Source organism: Oncorhynchus tshawytscha, linkage group LG09, assembly GCF_018296145.1.
Source record: "Oncorhynchus tshawytscha isolate Ot180627B linkage group LG09, Otsh_v2.0, whole genome shotgun sequence".
Classification (NCBI taxonomy): Eukaryota; Metazoa; Chordata; class Actinopteri; order Salmoniformes; family Salmonidae; genus Oncorhynchus; species Oncorhynchus tshawytscha.
In genome coordinates, this window is record NC_056437.1 from 80671208 (window position 1) to 80694758 (window position 23551).

The window sequence follows — 23551 nt, forward strand, 5'->3', positions numbered from 1 at the left end:
ATTCCTAGAAAGGCTCTGTTTGTTCCAAATTCAGTTCGCTCTGAAGTTCTTCACCCTGGTATGAACCGGACTCTTCCTGCATCAGTGGTTTTGGTGGCCCACTATGGAGAGAGAGGTCCGGGAGTTCGTCTCAGCCTGCTCGGTCTGTGCACGGAACAAAACCTCCACTAAACCCACTTCCGGTCTGCTTCGCCCTCTTCCCATACCCAGTTGCCCCTGGTCACAAATAGCTCTGGACTTCGTCACTGGCCTTTCCCTATCCGTAGAGGGGGGGGGTACTGTTACATCTGCTTCTGCCACGCCCTCTACTGTTCATCCTGTGTCTCCTTGACCTTCCATCTTTTTCTCTCACTTGCTCTGTCTCTCTCCACTAATCCAAACTTGAGGCTGTGGATGAAGTTAGCTCGGCCTACAGAGGTATATAAACCCCTGAGGATAGGGGTTTAATGCAGCTTCACAAAGTATTTTCTCTTGTTGACCATCCAAACCTCCATACAGTTGAAGTCGGATGCTTACATACACCTTAGCCAAACACATTATAGCTCGGTTTTTCACAATTACTGACATTAAATCCTGGTAGAAATTACTTGTCTTTGGTCAGTTAGGATCACCACTTTATTTTAAGAATGTGAAATGTCAGAATAATAGTAGAGAGAATGATTTATTTCAGCTTTTATTTCTTTCATCACCTTCCCAGTGGGTCAGAAATGTACATACACTACCAAATTAGTATTTGGTAGCATTGCCTTTGAAACTTCTTAGGGATAGGGGGCAGTATTTTCACGTCCGGATGAAAAGCGTGCCCAAAGTAAACTGCCTGTTACACAGGCCCAGAAGCTAGGATATGCATATGATTGGTGTATTTGGATAGAAAACACTCTAAAGTTTCCAAAACTGTTAGAATAATGTCTGTGAGTATACAACCGTCCACCCGGCTCCTTCGGGCCATGAGAAGGTGTCCGCCCTCGTCTCATGTCTCTCAGGGAAGGCCCTGGAGCAGTCTTCGACCACCCACCCGAGGGTAGAGCGGCGGGTGAACGTCTTTTTCATCTCAGGCAGGGGACAAGAAGCACCCAGGAGTTCGCTAGGGACTTTCGGACTCTTGCCGCCGGCGCAGGATGGAACAACTGATTGTTGTTCCATCCTGCGGGCCCTGATTGACCACTTACGCTGCAGTTTGCGCGAGGACGTCCGTCTGCAGAGACACCACCCTCACCTTCGACTAGCTGGTGGACCTGTCCATTCGGGCAGATCCTGTTGTGCCTGTTTTCCCTTGCCTGACGCGGTTTTCCTCTCCTCTACAGTTCTGCCCGCTCTGACTCTGGTCCCTGTCTCCAGTCCCACGTCTCATCAGTCCTGCTACTCTGTCCTGGATCCCCCACTCTACTGCTCCCTTGGATTCTCATCTGGACCTGCTTACCCTGTCCCAACAACTCTCTCTCCAGCCTCAGCCTCTGCACCTGGTTTCCTGCAACTACCTTGGTTACCTCATCTCAGTCTCCTCATCTGAGTCTGCTCTTGGGTTCACCTGTTCTGCTCTGCGTAACACTGTGGTTCACTGCTGCAAATGTATATTCCTACATAGCCCTCCCAAACCGGCAAGAATATGAAATATGCTTTTTCTCAAACAACCCCCTACGCCAGTTTCACCGCAAAGCAAATGTACATGAGCAGAATTGGAGTGACTGGGAAGTGGAGTCCGCATTCAACGTGGATGAGAAGACTATAATGGTAATTTTTGGACAGGAAGAGTCCTGACCATGACATAGAACTGTATCTGCAACAATACTGCACTCTCCTTCAGCTTGCCTTAAAACCAGTATGTTATGGGCTAAGGAGGTACAAGGTCCAGACCAAGAGAGGAATAGATGGTGAAGCTGTAGAGATATCCAACAACATCATGCTGGGGCCACTCAGCTGCAGAATCTTCTGCCCAGGACAGACCACCCGCTGCTATGTCTATAAAGCCAGTGACCACCAGTTGAAGGATTGCAAGACTGTCAAGTTATGGAGATGCAGTGAGTTCAGCCACAAGTCCAGAGAGTGCATGAATGAAAGCAAGTGAACACTCTGCAATGGTGATGGGCACACCTACTTCAACTGTCCACAAGCCTACAGCAACAGAGCAAAGAATGGTGGAAGGGGAGCAGAACCTGAAGCTCAACCACTAACTCAGCCAGCAGACAAGCCCGATGACCTCCAGATCCCTCCCTCCCCTAACAAGCTGAGCAGCAGAGCGGTGAGGAGGAGGAGGACTAGGGAGCAGAGAGAGTTGAGGAAGAAGGGGACAAGGGAGCGGAGAGAGTTGAGGAAGAAGGGGACAAGGGAGCGGAGAGAGGTGAGGAAGAAGGGGACAAGGGAGCGGAGAGAGGTGAGGAAGAAGGGGACAAGTTAACAGAGAGAAGTGAAGAGTGAAACAACACGAACCCGAGTGCAACAGCCAGTCTTGCAGTCACTCTGACAGCACACCAGAGAACAAGTGACGAGAAGAACGATGACAGCTTTGAGTACGCCAGTGAAGAGCCATCCTAAGACTCTCCCCATCTTGATGACACAGGTCCTTCAGCAGTCAGGTCCACTCAAATGGAAGCTCATGATGACGACCCACCAAACCATGCCAGTAGTCCGGCCACCTCCCACCTCCCTCCCTGGTAGCTACCCACCTCTAATTTTTTTTAAACTGCTCTAAATGAGTACCCTAAAATAGACTGCATACAAGCAAAGCTTAATCAATAATTACAGGACTTTTTATTATCAGTATTTATTATGATTATCTCTAATGACCAACAAATGTAAGTATTTTCTAAATGTGTGCCTTCTATTTTGCAATGTGTATTTAAAAATATTGTCAACTCATGAATTGTATTAATTATTGATTGAAAATAGATGCTTAATTAAGATTATATTAAAACTAAAAAAGCAAAAAGATATGATGCAAAACAACTTGTCTGTATCTAATAAACAAGAAAATAAACAGTATTTTTTTCTATAGCTGGGTGTGGGGCCAGATAAGCGAGTGCTGGGCCCAGCCCAATGTCATTGACTATTGTGGTTTTAACACATCAACCAGAGATGGCCTTAAGCTCTCCCAGAGACACAAACACATGAATACATACACACACATACCACACGTTATTGTGCATCTGCAAGCAGGCAAAGTCAAATGCAAACAGGCAAAGTCACATACACATGTGCATGCATACAGTGCACACACTCACAAACGTGAACAGTCCCACACAGCATATAGTCACACAGGCTACACCATTCAGGACACACCCTTGAAGACATACAAACAGTAAAACAGTAAAGACATCCAAATTCTGTAAACAAAAGCGTCCGATACAGAATAGAGGAGAAACAATAGGCGTTTTCACACTTGCACATTTTCTCTGCATGGGGCAACCACAGGAGGAAATTATCTAATGAAAAAAACGCCTTTCGCTGATAGCAACAAGGAGTCCGAATTTGCCTCACTAATCACACATTACCACACATTAATCAATAAAACATATCCAACAAATGAACATGCAAAGAGAGTAAGAGGGAGAGAGACGGAGATGGTCAGAGGGCTGCCGTCAGCAGTAGGCCATGATTACAGCTGGCTGTGTGTATCTCTGTATATGTGGTTGGTTGGTGGCTGTGGTTTCAGTCAGGGGGCTGGGTGTACTTTCTTATGGCCCACATCTTCTTTTTCTCTGTCACCAACAGGACTCGCTCCCCCACCCACCCATCTCACACATTCATTTCCCCTCTTTCTCTTTCTCACACATTGCATGGCAAAGGGTGAGAAGGTGAGCGAGAGGACAGGAGCTTACTCTAGTTTTAGAGAACAACAAAAAAACGACCCCTGGTATAATAATAGATTACATTCGCTGAAGAGGTCTCCTGGCCACGCCCACTACCAGACATCTCTTGACACATCTATGTGTCGTGGCTGCTCCGTAGCTCAGCCTTCCTGTTATATTCTCTCTCTCTAAATCTTTCTTCATGGCATTTGACTCTGTTTCTAGTCTTGTGTATATGTCCTAGAAGCCTATCACGTGATGCTACTCTCTCTCTTACTATGAAAGGATAGTGGGAGGTCAGGGGGTGTGAGAACTCTGAAACTCTATGGTACCCAAGGCATTCATACCTCCCTGTACACTACATTACAGTATAATAACCTAACACCACCACCACATGGAAATGTCATGTATCCTAATTTGTTTAGCATTTATCATCTGTCATACTGTAGATGAGTGAAGAGGAGGTGACTGCTCTGCGTGGTCCCATCTTAACACTTCCCCTCATTCACAGCTAAGATATCAGTCATAGTGTTAAAAAGCACTTGTCTCAATGTCACGAATCTCACTAATCTTGATCCAGCAAAAGTGTTATGAGATCATAAAAAGGCACTTATATTTTGGGCGTTGATGGTAGTAAAACGATGTACAGTGCCTTCAGAAAGTGTTCACACCCCTTGACTTTTTCAGCCTTTTGTTGTGTGACAGCCTGCATATAAAATGGATTACAATGGTATTTTGTGTCACTGATTTACACACAATACCCCATAATGTCAAAGTGGAATTATGTTTTTAGATATTTTTTACACATTAATTAAAAATGAAAAGCTGTAATGTCTTGAGTCAATAAGTATTCAACCTCTTTGTTATGGCAAGCCTTCATACGTTCAGGAATAATAAGTTGCATAGACTCAGTCTGTGTGCAATAATAGTGTTTAACATATTTGTCAATGACTACCTCATCTCTGTACCCCACACATACAATTATCTGTAAGGTCCCTCAGTCGAGCAATGAATTTCAAGGACAGATTCAACCACAAAGACCAGGGAGGTTTTCCAATGGCTTTGCAAAAAAAGGCACCTATTGGTAGATGGATAAAAAAAAGCAGACACTGAATATCTCTTTGAGCATGGTGAAGTTGTTAATTACACTTTGGATGGTGTATCAATACACCCAGTCACTACAAGGATACAGGTGTACTTCCCAACTCAGTTTCTGGAGAGGACGGAAACCGCTCAGGGATTTCACCATGAGGCCAATGGTGACTAAAACAGTTACAGAGCTTAATTGCTGTGATAGGAGAAAATGGAGTATGGATCAACAACATTGTAGTTACTCCACAATACTAACCTAAATGACAGAATATATTCCAAATATTCCAAGACATGCATCCTGTTTGCAACAAGGCACTAAAGTAATACTGGAAACAATGTGGCAAATACATTTACGTTTTGTCTAAATACAAAGACTAATGTTTGGGGCAACTACAACACAACACATTACTAAGTACCACTCTCCATAGTTTCAAGCATGGTGGTGGCTGCATCATGTTATGAGAATGCTTGTCATCAGCAAGGACTAGGGAGTTTTTTAAGATAAAATTAAATGGAATAGAGCTAAGCACAGGCAAAATCCTAGAGGTAAACTTGGTTCCGTCTAAATTCCAACAGACAGAGGGAGACAAATTCACCTTTCAGCAGGACAATAACCTAAAACACAAGGCCAAATATACACCGGAGTTGCTTAACAAGACAACACTGAATGTTCCTGAGTGACCTAGTTACAGTTTTGACTTAAGTCAACTTGAAAATCTATGGCAAGACTTGAAAATGGCTGTCTAGCAATGATCAACAACAAACATGACAGAGCTTGAAGTATTTTAAAAAGAATAATAGGCAGATATTGTACAATCCAGGTGTACAAAGCTCTTATAGACTTACCCAGGGGGTTGAATACTTATCTAATCAATATATATTTGTTTTTTGTTTTCCATAATTTGTTTTGAAAAAGTTCTCATTTTTCATCCACTTTGAAATTACACCGTATTTTGTGTAGATCATTAACAAACAAAATGACAATTAAATAAATGTTAAGCCCATTTGTTACACAACAAAATGTAAAAGAAAAAAAGGCACTGTATCCCTGTATTCTAAACTCTGATGGAGTGGATCTCTATGTGTATGAAGGGACTGTTGTTTTGGCCAGGTGACTCAGGTCTCTGCTCTCTACCCCACATTGATGTTGAATGTGATATGTACGAATTGTAATATATTTCCTTCTAAAATAAAACATTATATAAAAAAAACTCTGATGGAGGGAATTCCATTTACTGACACTCATACTCACAAGTGCACTCAAGCACTCACACACACACCCAAACACACGGGGTGGACGTGTGAAGCCTGTCACACACACCACACCCAAAACATCAGTCTCTCTGCCTCACACACATGAATAAGCAAATACAAACAAATAGCCAGCACACCAAATAAACAGAGTATTTTGTATTCAACCAATCACCCCAAACACATATCTCAGGAGGATATTGAAAGCAGGTGCTTCCACACAGGTGTGTTTCCTGAGGTATTTAAGCGATTAACATCCCATCATGCTTATCGTGTATAAAAATGTTTCCCAGTTGCCCACTCGGGTGGTCTAATGCACTGTATCTCAGTGCTAGAGGTGTTACTACAGACCCTGGTTCGATTCCAGGCTGTGTCACAACCGGCCGTAATTGGCTCAGCGTCATCCGGGTTAGGGTTTGGCCAAGGTAGGCTGTCATTGTAAACAAGAATTTGTTCTTGACTGACTTGCCTAGTTAAATAAAGGTTAAATCCAATCAAATACATTTGGGCTAGAATAAGAGATTTCAGTGACTTTAAAAGAGGGGTCTCAAAGGAGCATAGGGGATTTAATAAAGGGTGTGTGTCTCAGTTACCAGATCTCAACCCAATTGAACACTTATGAAAGATTTGGAGCCGCGCCTAAGACAGCATTTTCTACCACAAAAAAAAACACCAAATGATTGAATTTCTCATGAAAGAATGTTGTCGCATCCCTCCAATAGAGTTCCAGACACTTGTAGAATCTATGCCAAAGCTCATTAAAGCTGTTCTGGCAGCTCGTGGTGGCCCAACACCCTATTAAGACACTTTATGTTGGTGTTTACTTTATTCTGGCAGTTTTCTGCATATAAGGATAGAGGTGAATTGGACATGCATTTAGAAGCACCTGCTTATCATATATACAGTGGGGAGAACAAGTATTTGATACACTGCCAATTTTGCAGGTTTTCCTACTTACAAATAATGTAGAGGTCTGTAATTTTTATCATAGGTACACTTCAACCGTGAGAGACAGAATCTAAAACAAAAATCCAGAAAAATCACATTGTATGATTTTTAAGTAATTAATTAGCATTTTATTGCATGACATAAGTATTTGATACATCAGAAAAACGGAACTTAATATTTGGTACAGAAACCTTTGTTCGCAATTACAGAGATCATAAGTTTCCTGTAGTTTTTGACCAGGTTTACACACACTGCAGCAGGGATTTTGGCCCACTCCTCCATACAGACCTTCAAGATCCTTCAGGTTTCGGGGCTGTCGCTGGGCAATACGGACTTTCAGCTCCCTCCAAAGATTTTCTATTGGGTTCAGGTCTGGAGACTGGCTAGGCCACTCCAGGACCTTGAGATGATTCTTACGGAGCCACTCCTTAGTTGCCCTGGCTGTATGTATTGGGTCGTTGCCATGTTGGAAGACCCAGCCACGACCCAATCTTCAATGCTCTTACTGAGGGAAGGAGGTTGTTGGCCAAGATCTCTCGATACATGGCCCCATCCATCCTCCCTTCAATACGGTGCAGTCGTCCTGTCCTCTTTGCAGAAAAGCATGCCCAAAGAATGATGTTTCCACCTCCATGCTTCAAGGTTGGGGTGGTGTTCTTGGGGTTGTACTCATCCTTCTTCTTCCTCCAAACACGGCGAGTGGAGTTTAGACCAAAAAGCTCTATTTTTGTCTCATCAGACCACATGACCTTCTCCCATTCCTCCTCTGGATCATCCAGATGGTCATTGGCAAACTTCAGACAGGCCTGGACATGCGCTGGCTTGAGCAGGGGGACCTTGCGTGCGCTGCAGGATTTTAATCCATGACGGCGTAGTGTGTTACTAATGGTTTTCTTTGAGACTGTGGTCCCAGCTCTCTTCAGGTCATTGACCAGGTCCTGCCGTGTAGTTCTGGGCTGATCTCTCACCTTCCTCATGATCATTGATGCCCCACGAGGTGAGATCTTGCATGGAGCCCCAGAGGGTGATTGACCGTCATCTTGAACTTCTTCCATTTTTTAATAATTGCACCAACAGTTGTTGCCTTTTCACCAAGCTGCTTGCCTATTGTCCTGTAGCCCATCCCAGCCTTGTGCAGGTCTACAATTCTATCCCTGATGTCCTTACACAGCTCTCTGTTCTTGGCCATTGTGGAGAGGTTGGAGACTGTTTGATTGAGTGTGTGGACAGGTGTCTTTTATACGGGTAACAAGTTCAAACAGGTGCAGTTAATACAGGTAATGAATGGAGAACAGGAGGGATTCTTAAAGAAAATGAACAGGTCTGTGAGAGCCGGAATTCTTACTGGTTGATAGGTGATCAAATACTTATGTCATGCAATAAAATGCAAATGAATTACTTAAAAATCATACAATGTGATTTTCTGGATTTTTGTTTTAGATTCTGTCTCTCACGAAAACCTGCAAAATCGGCAGTGTATCAAATACATGTTCTCCCCACTGTAGGCAGAATAATCTGCACAATCCTCCTCTGTCTCTTACAGATGCGATTCACACTCTCATGAGATTTTCTCTCTCGACTTGACACATCCCTTTCACATCCGCTCTGGTTCCCATCACTGCAAGGTCACACCCATCCAGTCCCAGCATTGGTTTTTCTAACCTCTCTAGGCCATCACAAATAGACATACACACTAAGAAACACACTGCTGTGTACAATAGCTACATCATATTGGCCATCTCCCTCCATGTAGTTACTGTAAGCATTCTAAAACTCCACCTGACACAGATGCCACACACACACACACACACCTGCAAAATGGAACAAATAGAAGTTCAATAACATCAAACAAATGGCAAATCCAAAAACACAATCCCATGCTATTAGTGCACAGTAGCCTACCTATGTGTTATCACCAGGACAAGACAATGGACCAAGAAATACATTTCCTCCCACATTCATTTAGTGACTCTTCAACATAGTTAGAAGCCTATAGTGGCGGTGCTTGACACTCTGGGAGTCTTTGCCTAATCATCAATGACCCCTGGTGGATATGGAGCATCAATGCATCTTATTGTGCATCTTATCATGTGTGTCAGTACTATCTATACATGAGAGTTTGTACGCATTAAATCACCCCAGAATCAACCAAATAGAGATTTTATTTAGATTGACATCTTTGCTAGAGTCAAAATATACGCTCCAGTATGGAAAATAAGATGGATGACACACATACACTGATGTTGGGGTGGATGACACACACACTGGGGTTGGGGTAGATGACACACACACACACACACACTGGGGTTGGGGTGGATGACACACACACACACACTGGGGTTGGGGTGGATGACACACACACACTGGTGTTGGGGTGGATGACACACACACACTGGGGTTGGGGTGGATGACACACACACTGGGGTTGGGGTGGACAGAGGATCTGTCTCATGCAGAAGGCATCTTGCCGTGAACCCGGAAGCGATACACACATGTGTAGTCCTGGTGACCCCAGTTGCTGAGGATACGGAGCTCCACATAGCGATACACACTGTTAGGGTTCTGAGAGAGAGAGAGAAGTCCACTGTTATAATCATTTTGACACTTTTATTATATCAGCCCGCCTGTTGCACAAACAATCACCCCAAAAGTTAAACTGCTTAAAGCCAAATGTAATTGGTGTTACGTTCCCCAGATTATGTGTTGTAGATTGTGTATTTGCATGTGTTTATTTCAGGAAATGGCTTCCTGAAATCCCTCAAGCAGCTGATTGATCGACTCCAGGGCTAATTGGAGAGCTGACCCCGCCCCCTCGTCAAGACACAGCTGTCTCCAATTCCCCATTCCTTCAGAAGCTATATAAAAGCCAGTGTTCTGTTCAGGAGATCTTTTTTCTTTTTGTAGAGGATTTTGCTGGAGGTAGATTTGTTAGAGATTTGTTAGAGATTTGTTAGAGATTTGTTAGAGATTTGTTAGAGATTTGTTAGAGATTTGTTAGAGATTTGTTAGAGATTTGTTAGAGATTTGTTAGAGATCTTTTTGGAGGTAGAGATTTTGCTGGAGGTAGGGATTGCTGAGATTGATTGTGATAGAGGTTGATTTTGCTGGAAAGTGGTATGTTCTGTGAGTTTGTTGCTCAGATAGAGCTTATTTGACATCCTTTTGTTTCTTAGTTTGTTTGAAATTGTTTAATATTCTGTTTCATTTGTTCCCAGGGGGGAAGGGGAAGGCACCTAGGGAGTGCTTAGGCAAGAGGCCCGCGGGCATACATATACCCGTAGCATATTCGCTGTCTAGACACACTAGGTAAGACCTGGGCGGACCACCCCTTGTATTTTGGTTAGGGCACCAGGTGGTGCTAAATTAGGGAAGTAGTGGGTAGGCAGGTAAGATAGGAGAGGGGGCTTTGAGATTTACTTTCTTTGCTTTGGTTCCGTCCAGCCCCTTTTCCCCATATTACCGTGTAAAGGAATAAAGTCCTTGTAAACGGTACCACATTCTGCCTGTTGTCATCCTTACTCGCACCTACAGTCCATACCTTTTTCGCTTCACGGAGTGTTTAGTTGTAGCAGGGTGTTGCGTTCCCTCTTCATAGAGGCGTGCGTAACAATTGGAATAATCTGTGTCAATGTCTGGAATTATGTTCTCTGTATCTATACCATGTATATCTCTACCATGTGTATCCCCACAGGGCACAGATGTCAAGTCAACGTCTATTCCACTTTGGTTCAACATAATTTTATTGAAATGACGTGGAAACAACGTTGATTCAACCAGTGTGTGCCCAGTGGGTCTCTAACATGTGTATCTCTAATATCTCTTTGTTAGTGTCTGACTCACAGGCAGTTTAAATGTCTGGATAGGATCCCCGGCCTGGTTAAACATGAAAGTCCCGAGCCGTGTTCCCTCTTCACTGTTAGTAGTCATGCCCTACACACACAGAGAGAGAGAGAAAAATGAAAGGTACTCAGCATAACACTCCAAAAACATTCCTGTGTGGTTCTGATCAAATACACAGGGGTCAGAGGTGACTCACGTAGACGGCGAAGTCCTTAGGAGCGCTGTCTATGTGTCCGGTGGGAGAGATGGCGGTGGAGATGTGCTCCATGGTAACGTGGGTGACGTGGACAGGGTGAGACAGAGCCACAGTCATGGAGCCCTGGGCCCCGTGGAACGGCCAACACTTACCAGGCTGCACCAGCTGGCCCTTTGCAGGGGAGAGAAAGGGAAGAGTAGGGGGGAAGCAAGACAGAGGCGTGTCAGGCTGACAGTGATCTTTAAAGTGCATTCAATCATGATTACATTACAGTTTACAAAGGAAGGAGAGAGACAGATGGAGGGAGTGAAAGAAAGTGTGAGTAGAGGAGTGAGGAAGAGAGAGAGAGATACTTACCTGAATTACAGTCCGGGGGCTCTCTGATGGAGACCACAGGGGAATCCCCAGGAAACTCACTCGGGCCGAACCGGTCTTATATGTCTCAGAGCACCGACTGGTTACAATGCTGCCACCTACACACACACACACACACACACACACACACAGACAGACAGACACAGAGAGCTCTGAGCATATTCAATAAAATAGTCTATACCAGGGATCATGAACTAGATTCAGCCGTGAGTAGATTTTTTCGCGAGCGGATGATCGAGGGGCTGGAACAGAAAATAATTCCAAACAGATATAATATTTGACAAAAACATGATCACTTCAAACCTTGCTTACATTTGTATACAATCACGTGTCTCTCTAGTATGTGTGGGAATACTTGGGAACAGATTTATTTGATGTTTTATACAGTATACAATGGTGCTGATCAGTGATGATGTCACAAACCTTGGGACTCAAGGGCGAAGTTGGGCATTTTGTCAGCCAGTGGACGACTGCAGTCTTTCACCACCTGTTTCACATCCTGTCTCTCATCCTGACACACACACACAAACAAACATACATTTACACACAATTATATCACAATTCATGTTAATTTTTGGGGCAAATAATACAACATATCAAAAAAAATTCAACTACAGTGCCTTGCAAACGTATTCATCCCCCTTTGGTGTTTTTCCTATTTTGTTGCATTACAACTTGTAAATTTAAATTGAATATTATTTGGATTTCATGTAATGGACATACACAAAATAGTGTAAATTGGTGAAGTGAAATGAAAAAAATGACTTCTTTCAAAAAAATTAAAAAACTGAAAAGTGGTGCTTGCATATGTATTAACCCCCTTTGCTATAAGGCCCCTAAATAAGATCTGGTGCAACCAATTACCTTCAGAAGTCACATAATTAGTTAAATAAAGTCCACCTGTGTGCAATCTAAGTGTCACATGATCTCAGTATATATCTCAGTATATACCCCTGTTCCGAAAGGCCCCAGAGTCTGCAACACCACTTAGCAAGGGGCACCACCAAGCAAGCAGCACCATGAAGACCAAGGAGCTATCCAAACAGTTCAGGGACAAGGGTTTTGGAGAAGTACATATCAGGTTTGGGTTATAAAAAAATATCCAAAACTTTGAACATCCCGCGGAGCACCGTTGAATCCATTATTAAAAAATGGAAAGAATATGGCACCACAACAAACCTGCCAAGAGAGGGCCGCCCACCAAAACACATGGAGCAGGCTAGGAGGGTAGCATAGTGGTTAAGCATTAGACTAGTAACTGAAAAGTTGCAAGTTCAAATCCCAGAGCTGACAAGGTACAGATCTGTCGTTCTGCCCCAGAACAGGCAGTTAACCCACTGTTCCTAGGCCGTCATTGAAAATAAGAATTTGTTCTTAACTGACTTGCCTAGTTAATTAAAGGTTAAAAAAAAGAGGGCATTAATCAGAGGCAACAAAGAGATCAAAGATAACCCTGAAGGAGCTGCAAAGCTCCACAGCGGAGATTAGAGAATCTGTCCATAGGACCACTTTGAGCCGCACACTCCACAGTGCTGGGCTTTATGGAAGAGTGGCCAGAAAAAAAGCCATTGCTTAAAGAAAAAATATATATTTTGGTGTTCTCCAAAAGGCATGTGGGAGACTCCCCAAACATATGGAGGAAGATGAAATTTGACAAAAATTTAGCTTTTTGGCCATCAAGGAAAACGCTATGTCTGGCGCAAACCCAACACCTCTCATCACCCGAGAACACCATCCCCACAGTGAAGCATGGTGGTGGCAGCATCATGCTGTGGGTATTGTTTTCATTGGCTGGGATTGGGAAACTGGTCAGAATTGAAGGAATGATGGATGGAGCTAAATACAGGGGAATCGTTGAGGGAAACCTGTTTCAGTCTTCCAGAGATTTGAGACTGGGGCGGAGATTCACCTTCCAGCAGGACAATTAACCTAATTATACTGCTAAAGCAACACTTGAGTGGTTTAAGGGGAAACATTTAAATATCTTGGAATGGCCTAGTCAAAGCCCAGACCTCAATCAAATTGAGAATCTGTGGTATGACTTAAAGATTGCTGTACACCAACAGAACCATCCAACTTGAAGAAGCTGTAGCAGTTTTGCCTTGAAGAATGGGCAAAAATCCCAGCGGCTAGATGTGTACATTTATAGAGACATACCCCAAGAGACTTGTAGCTGGAATTGCTGCAAAAGGTGGCTCTACAAAGTATTGACTTAGGGGAGTGAACAGTTATGCACGCTCAAGTTTTCAGTTTTTTTGTGTAATTTCTTGTCTGTTTCACAATAAATTTCACAATAAATGTTGCATCTTCAAAGTGGTACGCATGTTGCGTAAATGAAATGATACAAACCCCCCAAAAATCTATTTAACTCCAGGTTGGAAGGCAACAAAATAGGAAAAATGCCAAGGGGGGTGAATACTTTCGCAAGCCACCGTACCTGGGCCAATCTATCTCTGAGCCATTTGCCCATGGCCTCTATTAACTCAGGGGTCAGGTGTGTGTTGGTTGGTGTCAGAGCGGGAGGAGGCTGGTTCTTTATAGAGGTCACCTGATGCTGCAGCTACCGAAACAGAGAGATCACATACATTAGGAAATAAAGTGTGTGTGTGTGTGTGTGTGTGTGTGTGTGTGTGTGTGTGTGTGTGTGTGTGTGTGTGTGTGTGTGTGTGTGTGTGTGTGTGTGTGTGTGTGTTACCGTGTCGCTGACATCCTCCAGGGCCCTAACTCTTCCTCTAGTAAAGAGTAGGTGTTCTTGTAGATCAGCCACCTGCTTGCTGAACTCTGTAGTTTCCTGATCCAGGCGATGATCAAAGCTCACACTCTCAAAGTCCACACTAGAGACAATACAATACAAACCAATACAATACAACTTTATTTTCCATTTTGGGAGAGGTTTGTCTTGTAGAATAGAATCCAACATAACTTTAAGGAGTAGGAGCTAGGGGCTAGGAGCTAGAGGCAAGGCACTGAGATAGTTTCAGGACTGGCACACACTCACCTGTCCACCCTCACTCTCATGTCGTCAATCTCGGTCTTCACACACCTCAGGTCCTTAGTCATTTTTTGTAACATCTATAGGGGAAAACAAACTCAATTCGATTAAATAGTCCTCATTCCTTCCTGAGAGGCAATTATTGACACCTAAATTAAAGAATATTGGACGAAACACAACGTTGGGCAGTGTTTTTAAACTTTGAAGGTATGTCAATTTAAAGGGTTAGATTGACGCGTCTCACCTCAGAAATGTCCTGTTGCTGGTTTTCTTTCTGTTTCATAATTTCAATCTCTCTCTGCAAGACACACACATGCAACAAGTCAGATAACCAAATGAATATGTCCATCAGGCTTGAGGTCAATTCCATTTAAACTCTAGTCAATTGAGAAAGTGAACCAAACTCCAATTTAAATGAAAAACGTTCGTAATTGAAAAGCATAAGAGACTAGGAATTGGAATTTTAGTGTACTTCCCTGAAGTGAAGGAATTAAAATGGAATTGACCCCAACCTATTTTCGGCATGTTCTCGCTCTTCCCCCCTTCTATCACTTTCTCTCCCTCTCTCTCTCTCACCAGTATAGTGTCCATTTTCATTTCGAAAGCTGAATTCATGATAGGAGTTCCATGCTGTGGAAAGAGATTCAACAACATTTATTGGATAATCAGGCTCATAACTTCAATGCTGCATTCACCCAATCAAGGCATAGATAATAGATATGAGACAAACAGTAGGGCTAAGTACAGTATTAGACAGATGAAAAACAGGTCGTACCGTAGTAGTCTTTTGAGTCAGATCAGGTCGAGGGTCAGGTTGAGTCGGTCGGGTCATCAGATTAAGGTTCATGGTGGGGAATGTAGTCGAAAACAGGAATACGGCTGGGAAGACATCGTAGTACTAGTTACACAGAGGACATCTAGTTGATCAGGAGGACATTTAGATGTGTAAATGTGATGTAGCACTCACCGAAGGTCAGAAGAAAGGGGAGGAGGAAGAGCAGGATGGCAAACCAGGAAGGCAAACAGGAAGGCAACCATGAACGGGCTACAGGGGTAAACACATAGAGCCAAAGCTAATACTAATGCTAACAAACAAGGCACAAGCAGAGAGAAAAGCTAACGCTCAGCTAATGCTAACAAACAAACTACGAGCATAGAGACCAGCTGTCTCTAATATTGTCTCTTGTACACAAACACATTGCACTCACTGCAGCTAGCACCGGTCCTTGTACCAATTCCACTAGAGAAGCTCCTGCTGGAGCATGTCCTAAGCCTTTGTGGCTCTTCAGAGCAGTAGCCAGAGCTGTAGCTCATGCTCAAGAAGCTCAGGCTGGGCTCCAGGGCCACACTAGGAGGAGACAGGAAGGTCTGCCTTCTCTGGGTGGCCCTCAATGTCGGAGCCAAGTCTGACATAGGGAGGGAGATGAGAAAAGCAGAGAGAGAAAGATAAGGGAGGTTGAGTATTTTAGACATTTACAGTATATTGTGTATACATATCCAATTAATTCAGACTGACACAAATGTCTAATCCAAGCAATGGGGTTAGAGGGTAGGCCTGGTCCCAGAACTGTTTATGTTGTCTTGCCAACTCCTATGGCCATTGCCATGGCGTGACAATGACCACAGGAGTTGGAAGGACAGAACAAACAGATCTCAGACCAGCCGACTAGTCGACACAAGGGGCTAATAGAGGTTGGCAATGTGAACACCAACTAGCTAGGACAGGAAGTGATCTCTGCAGTACCAATGTCATCAGCATTGATGTTTCGCTCATTGGTGAAATTGGTGGCACTGACAGTGCTGCTGGCCTGACTAGATCGGGAAGAATCCTTATGTCCCCCAGTTCTCTTCTTATTGAAAACTCTGAGAGGGACACACATAGTTTTAACACTGTTCTAACACTACCGTCCAATACAAAAAAATGACTCGCAAGATGAACTCATACACATAATCACCTGACGGGGCTCTCCCTGTAGGAGATGCTGGTGGAAGACTCGTCATCGGAGGACTGGTTATAGTACCCTCCGGTTACTAGCCTCGCGCTTCTCCTGTGCATGACTGGGGGCAAGAGAGATTTATTTATGGATTTCAAATTAGCCTACTTTTAAACAAATAGGCCTACTGACTAAAACCAGGCATTTTATCTCAGATATAAATAGCCTTCTACTTACCGGAGTCTTGCAATCATAGGCTACAGTAATTTTCGCAGTCTGTAAAATCAGATGTAACGAGAGCAAGTGAACCTTTGCAAATGAGCCACTGTGTTGAAAACTGCAATTACATCGTTATTTACATTGTTGCGTAGAAGGAGCCCAGGGCACGTCATAATCGGCTCTGCGCGCTCTGGACTACTTGATTGATGGGCAGTGCAATCCCTACCCTAAACCCTAACCTTAACCACTACCCTAACCTTAACCACAACCTAACTCTTACCATAACCCTTTTAAATGTCAACTTCAATGGGTTATGTCCCAAGGATCCCGGAAAGTACTGACCCTTGATTTACAGCCGTCCTCCCGCTCATTCGTCTCCAAATGTCCATTGATTGTTCGAATAAGTAACCCCATGAGTTCATTTTATTTATTTATTACGTTTATTTAAAAGGGACCATGTACAATTAATACAAATCTCACAAGAAATTTGATGCATTATAATTTTAATTATATTTAGCCTAGCTAAACAGCTCATTAAGGCTTCATCTCCCTGGCCCCGGCAGCTGAACAGTAGCCTACATCTTTTCGGTTTATTGGAGTCTCATTATACAAATTGTAAGCCTATAAACTACTGTAAGAGGGAACATGTGCCAGCCAGGGTGAAATAAATAAGCACAAAAGGCACTGTATTTGTTGTAGTCACTTATTTTTTACATTTTTGTTTGTTTGTAATAATACTTATGGGGGGGAGTAGGACTAGGCTACAGGCAGAGCCTTCTATTGCAATAAAAGGCTTTGGCTACGGACTGGGCTGAAATTAATTAGATTTCTTCTCAACATCTCACTTCGTCATGACAACCGTTAAAGAGCCAAAACACCGTGTTTGTCACCACTGCTGCGGCGCTCCACTCTCAACACCAGTCACCGCCCGCAATAGAAAAAGTTTTTTTATGAAGTTTCATTCTTGAGAGAACCGGACCGCACCGGACTAGTCACCCCAGAGCGATGCACCGCGCAATTCACTGTTGTTTTTCTAGACACCGTTTGAGCAGCATCCAGACAAGAAAAGGTTTTTGTGAAAGATAAAGCTGTCTGACAAACGTGCTGTGGTTACATGTAAGTTTTACTATTTTTGCTTGTTATTTAACAACGCTTGAGAATAATTAACGCATCTGATTTAATAACTGATTAACTTTAAATGCAAATCTTAGCCTAAATATTGGCTACTAAAATACTGCATTCCAATGTCACACTCACATAAATGTGTAACACAATGCGAATGATACGTCCAATATTCTGTAGTACACTCTTCCTCGAGCGTACCCTGCCTGTCATAACCAGGGCACACTTGCCTAGTAAAATAAAGGTAAAATAAAAAATAAATAAACACTGGTATACTGACTAGACTACTGCCTTATATATGGCAGTGTGTGTCAGGGGGATGAAGAAGACAACCAGGAACCAGAAACGTCCTCTCATTCAGTTAAATCTACAGTCAACGACATGTCACATATTACCCTATTAAACTACACAAGTAGTTTTGAATCATATTATTTTTCAGCAGGGTCGGGTAACCACTTTTAACTTTGTTTAACAAAGCTCTCTGTAACAGTTCTAAACCACAAGACTTGTTCGTTGGAGGGAAAACCTACTGGATTGAACTGGAGGCCAGTCTTATAAATGAGTCTGTCTCCTATAAAGTGCTTTTTTCCCTCTCACTTCCTTTTCTGATTATTTTGTCTCTTTCCCAACAGTTAAATCTCCTACACCAGTGTTTTTTAAATGCTGGTCTGGTCCCACTGGAGGGCTACAACTGATTCCTTTCAGGTCTGGATCCTGGCACAATAAGCATTGGAGTTGGTGACAGCAGAATCACTATTCCACCATTTTGTTAGTCAGTCCTTCACCTAGCATAAGCCATGTTCAGCCTGTCAGAGCTGGCCTCTCTGAGTGAGCGTCAGGGCAGCTCCAAGCTGCTGAAGCCCTGGTGGGAGGTCTTCATGGAGTACCTGGTGGTGCTGATGCTCATGGTATCTGTGTTGTCAGGCACCCTGTTGCTATCTCGAGACAGGGTGGTGTGTCTCCCCCTGGACCTCACTACCACCCCTACTAACCAGAACACCTCCTCCAGCAGTGGTGCCGTACCTCAACCCCACCCCTCTAACAGGCCCCCCACCAAAGCATCCTCCCTACCAGCCAACCCTTGGACCCCTGCTAGGGGCAGACGCACCCACCTGGACTACCAGCAATATGTCTACATTAGCCAGGTGTGCTACCACGAGGCCCTGCCCTGGTACTCCCGCTTCTTCCCCTATGTGGCTCTACTCCAGTCCCTGGTGCTATTGGCCAGCGGTTGCTTCTGGTTCCACTTCCCCCTCACCTCCGCCCGCATAGAGCACTTCCTGACCATCCTGGCCAAGTGTTGTGAGTCTCCCTGGACCTCCCGCGCCCTGTCCCATGCCGCCCGCCAGGAGGAGGGAGGGGAGGAGACAGGCCCCCAGGATCTCCAAATGCCTCCTCCTACTCTCCTGTCTTCACTCTCCGTATCCCGCAACCGCCAGTCCAGCCTGGACTCGGGCACAGACAGCCCCCTGCTGGTGAGATCGGATAGCGCGTCCACTGCCGCCCCTCCCTCACCCTGCCCCTCCACTCTCTCCCGGACCTCCTCCCTGTCCACCATGTCTCTGTCCCGGGCCCATGTCCCGGGTTCCAAATCCCCTGTGGTGCTGGATGGTTCACGGCGGGTTGCCAGTTTGGACCGGAGTGACGGGGAGCAGGCCAGAGCACTGTTCGAGAGGGTGCGCCGCTTCCGCTCCCACTGTGAGAACTCTGAAGTCATCTACAAGGTCAGGGTTCATTTACTGAAAGTATCTGAACTATTTTTTTGATGTATCTGTTTACCATACCACACCTTCACATTCACTATCCCTGTTTTCTGCTCTCTCCTGCATTAGGTGTACTTGGCCCAGACAGTGTTCAAGCTGCTGCTGGTGGTGCTGATAGTGGGCTACACCACTCCTCTGATGAGCTCCATCTCGTTCACCCACACCTGCCTGCCCCAGGCCCATGCCCTGACTGGCTACAGTGCCTTTGAGTGTACCCATGCCCTGGCCTCTGTCCTCCACAAGTTGCTGCTGGCCTACATCAGCCTGGTGGGGCTCTTTGGCCTGCTGAGCATCTACACCCTCAGCTGGATCCTCCACAGGTCTGGATAGCAGATTAGTGCCAAAAATGTTATGAGTGTTGTGACTGTAATTTGCATTTTATTTTCCCATCTATTTTAATTGGCTTTGCTCTGCAGCCAGTGGTATAACGTACTTAATTAAACATACTTTAATGTACTACTTAAGTAGTTTACTTTACTGTTAATATTTTTTTACTAACTTTTACTTTTTACTTTTCACTACATTCTTAAGGAAAATCATGTACTTTTTACAACTGACACCCAAAAGTACTTGTTACATTTTGAATGCTTTGCATGACAGGAAAACAGTGAAATTCACGCAATTCTCAAAAGAACAGACCTGGTCATCCCAACTGCATCTGGTCTGGCGGACTCACTAAACACTAAATGCTTCATTAGTAAATGAAGTCTGAGTGTTGGAGTGTGCCCCTGGCTATCCGTAAATTTAAAAAACTAGAAAATTATGCTGTCTGGTTTGCTTAATGTAAAGACTGTGAAATTATTTATACTTTTACTTTTGATAATTGAGTATATTTAAAACCAAATACTTTTAGACTACTACTTTACTCAAGTGGTATTTTGCTGGGTGACTTTCACTTTTACTTGATTCATTTTCTATTAAGGCATCTTTACTTTTACTCAAGTATGACAATTTGGTACTTTTCCACCACTGTCTGCAGCATATTACACTCTTAGTACCTTTGTTCTTAACTATACAGTGCTCTGTTTGTGGTTGTGCACCCCTCAGCTCCCTGCGTCAATACTCCTTTAACAAACTGAGGGAGCTGGGCTCCATGAGGGATGTCCCTGACTTATGTAATGACCTGGCCTTCCTGTTACACATGGCTGACCAGTACGACCCCCTACTGGCCCAGCGTCTTTCCGTCTTCCTGTCACCCGTCAGCGAGACACGCCTGCTGGAGGAGAGCCTGGAGAGGCGCTGGGGTGCCGAGAGGCTGCGCTCCATGACCACGGTCGACCCAGAGGGACGGCCCCTGCTGCAGCTCGTGGCCCTGCCGCGCCTGCCCCCTGCCCTCTTCACCCTCAGCCAGCTGGTAGTGCTCAAGCTGGAGCTCATCACGGACGCCAAGCTCCCCGCACAGGTGGCCAACATGACCTCACTCAGGTGAGCCATATAGCTAACATTGAAGCCACCAAATATTGAAATAATCTACATACAATATACACTTTATAGAAGTGTTTGGTTTGGTGTGTTCTAGACAAGGGGCTTCAATTGTTTTATATGTCACAACAGGGAGCTTCATTTGTACCACTGTACTGCAGCCATGCAGCCTGGTTCCCTGGTGGTTCTGCAGGAGCGTCTGGAGGCCCTGCACCTCACCTTCACCCAGGCTGCAGAGATCCCTGGCTGGGTCTACTCTCTCCGCGGCCTGCAGGAGCTGCACCTTTCTGGCCGACTGGGATGCGAGGGCGGGGTGGGCCGTGGCTGGGCCCTGGGAAGCCTCCGGCAGCTCCGTCACCTCCGGGTGCTGGTCCTGAGGGGCATGCTGCAGCGTGTGCCCGGGGAGCTGGGGGAGGTGGCAGGGAGCCTGGTGAGGCTGGAGATCCACAACGAGGGCTCCAGGCTGCTGGTGCTGACGGGCTTGCGGCGTGTGGCCGGCCTGACCGAGCTGCAGCTGCAGGACTGCCACTTGGAGCGCCTGCCTTCTGCCCTGCTGGCCCTCACCAGCCTGCGCACCCTGGACCTGCAGCACAACAGCCTGCGCACCCTGGAGGAGCTCCTAGGGCTGGCACACCTCCGCCGCCTCTCCTGCCTCAGGCTGGCCCATAACCGTATTCTGGCCCTACCGGCTAGTGTTGGTGTACTGCGTGCTCTGGAGCTCCTGGACCTGGGGTACAACCAGCTCCAGAGCCTTCCCCCGGCCCTCTTCAACCTCCACCACCTACGTCGCCTCCTACTGGCTGGAAACCTGCTGGACGAGCTGCCAGCAGAGGTAGGGGCGCTGACATTTCTCACAGAGTTGGACCTGAGTGGGAACAGGCTGGAGAGCCTGCCCCCAGAGCTCTTCAGTCGCTGTTTGGAGCTGCGGAGCCTGAATGTATCCCACAACTCCCTGGGTTCCCTGCCTCCAGGGCTGAGCAACCTGAGTCACCTGTCCCGCCTGGACCTGCGCAGCAACAGTCTAGAAGAGCTGCCCATGGATCTGGGCTGCTGTTCAGGACTGCATGGAGAAGGTCTTCTGGTGGAGGACTGGCTGCTCCATGCACTGCCACGACATGTGAAGGAGTTCCTAACCCAGTCTGGCTCTCATACCAGCAAATCCTTAGAATCACACTCCCGTCCAGACTCAGATAGCTTCCCCTACTTCTCGGCTACCCAGTGGAGTTTCTCCTCTGCTCTGGAATCACGGATATAGAACTAGAGATTAATATTGTCTAACCATTCATAGAATACATTCAACATCGTGTAGTGTCTGTATTGTTTCCGACAAATCATATATTTTTTACTGCTTATTTTATTTCTGACTACATTTTATTTTTTAACACCTCTTTTTCTTCTTGACCACTCTTTTCTATGTTTACTTGTTGAGTTCGTGGGGTACATCACTGCAGCTCTGACACATTCCCAGTCTTCCTAGACAAAAAGTGATTTTTCATAGACTTTGCTGCAGTGAAATGTTTGATGCCTTATGTCCCTGAACAGTTTATATAACATCCATATACGTAACCCTTTGGAAAAACTGAGAAGTCTTTGCTTCCACTTTGAGAGTCCTCTATTCATTTCATTTCAAGGTAAAAACAGTATTTTGAAGGAGGCTGCGCTGGATGAATGCATGTCCTGCTACATTGGATTAGACATTGACATGGAACGATCGATATTATCCCCATGGTGGAGCTCAGAGATCCCTCCACAGGCTTACTGAAATTCTGTGCTTTCTGGGACTTGCTTGTCTGAGGAGGACAATACCCTGAACTCCAATGAGCTTATGAAGTTCAAAGGCCTAAACTGTACATGTGGAAAGACTGAAATTGGACAGACTGAAAGGACTTAAAAGACCAATAAGATTAACATTAACATTTATTCCTACTTGTTTTGCACATATTTAATCTTCAAAAAAGTCTAATTAATCTTACTAGCATTGGGTGCAACCTTTTGTGAAACTAATACAATAGTGTGCTTGTTCAGAACATTAGCACATTATTGTGACTATAGAAATTATGAAAACTTGTTTAACTTTTTTGTATGGCTAATAATATTAATTACAGTACATACCCTTATTGGTGGCTTTTGGGACTATTTTATTGCAACACCTACAACTTAATACAAAACACATTCCAATGAATCGTTGCAAAAACATATTATTGAATACATTAAGTGTTTGTGTTCTTCTGTACACAAGACCATGGTCAATCTTAGTGACGGAATTAATTTAATAAACTATGAAAGTCCCGCCTACTTCCTGGATCATGTTCCATAATATTTTTGAATGAGATTCAACATGAAATCATAAAATTCATAAAAACGCGATCATTTATGATATATGTAAAATTATATTTGTTTTCGTGGCTTAATTTACTTCTGCCCAATACGTTGTTATAAGGTATTATCTTACAAAATAGAAAACGCAATCTAAAATGTTATTGAAAGACAACAGGCGGACTTATATTTGTAGATTTTGCCTTTTGTCAATTAAAAAAAAAAATCGCATTGTTTAGAAGCAAAGGCGACTCGAGCTATTCCCTACCGGAAATATACAGATGCATGCTAGAACT

General features: G+C 44.5%; 2 protein-coding genes across 3 annotated transcripts; one reads left to right on the forward strand and one right to left on the reverse strand.

Moving 5' to 3' along the window:
• Nucleotides 1–9226: 9226 nt before the first annotated feature.
• On the reverse strand, nt 9227–16984 carry LOC112234544 (SUN domain-containing protein 3-like). 2 transcript variants are annotated; one of them, XM_042327601.1, is made up of 16 exons: nt 16651–16984; nt 16435–16537; nt 16224–16342; nt 15688–15885; nt 15447–15524; nt 15255–15358; nt 15056–15109; nt 14724–14777; nt 14486–14559; nt 14183–14321; nt 13925–14047; nt 11911–11998; nt 11470–11585; nt 11113–11283; nt 10917–11006; nt 9227–9638 (listed from the first exon to the last, which is right to left on the reverse strand). In XM_042327601.1, the coding sequence occupies exons 2-16, from the start codon at nt 16533–16535 to the stop codon at nt 9525–9527; spliced, it is 1623 nt and encodes a 540-aa protein (XP_042183535.1). In that variant the 5' UTR covers nt 16536–16537; nt 16651–16984; the 3' UTR covers nt 9227–9524. The 2 variants fall into 2 exon arrangements, with proteins under 2 accessions (XP_042183535.1, XP_024258479.2); XM_024402711.2 differs by lacking the exon at nt 16224–16342.
• A 474-nt stretch (nt 16985–17458) lies between these two features.
• Nucleotides 17459–23234, forward strand: si:ch211-106h11.1 (volume-regulated anion channel subunit LRRC8D). Its single transcript, XM_024402703.2, has 5 exons — nt 17459–17748; nt 18387–19478; nt 19587–19837; nt 20565–20942; nt 21072–23234. Exons 2-5 carry the CDS (start codon nt 18552–18554, stop codon nt 22192–22194), a joined length of 2679 nt encoding a protein of 892 aa, XP_024258471.1. The 5' UTR covers nt 17459–17748; nt 18387–18551; the 3' UTR covers nt 22195–23234.
• The last annotated feature ends 317 nt before the right edge of the window (nt 23235–23551 follow it).

Excerpts from the sequence above, each read along its gene's own strand:
- LOC112234544 (XM_042327601.1), bottom strand. The coding sequence starts at position 16,535 with ATGCACAGGAGAAGCGCGAGGCTAGTAACCGGAGGGTACTATAACCAG. Across the intron at positions 11,284-11,469 it reads GCCCCCGGACTGTAATTCAG|GGCCAGCTGGTGCAGCCTGG; the intron begins GTAAGTATCTCT and ends TCCCCTGCAAAG. Across the intron at positions 11,007-11,112 it reads CTAAGGACTTCGCCGTCTAC|GGCATGACTACTAACAGTGA; the intron begins GTGAGTCACCTC and ends CTGTGTGTGTAG.
- si:ch211-106h11.1 (XM_024402703.2), top strand. The coding sequence starts at position 18,552 with ATGTTCAGCCTGTCAGAGCTGGCCTCTCTGAGTGAGCGTCAGGGCAGC. Across the intron at positions 19,479-19,586 it reads ACTCTGAAGTCATCTACAAG|GTGTACTTGGCCCAGACAGT; the intron begins GTCAGGGTTCAT and ends CTCCTGCATTAG. Across the intron at positions 20,943-21,071 it reads GCCAACATGACCTCACTCAG|GGAGCTTCATTTGTACCACT; the intron begins GTGAGCCATATA and ends ATGTCACAACAG.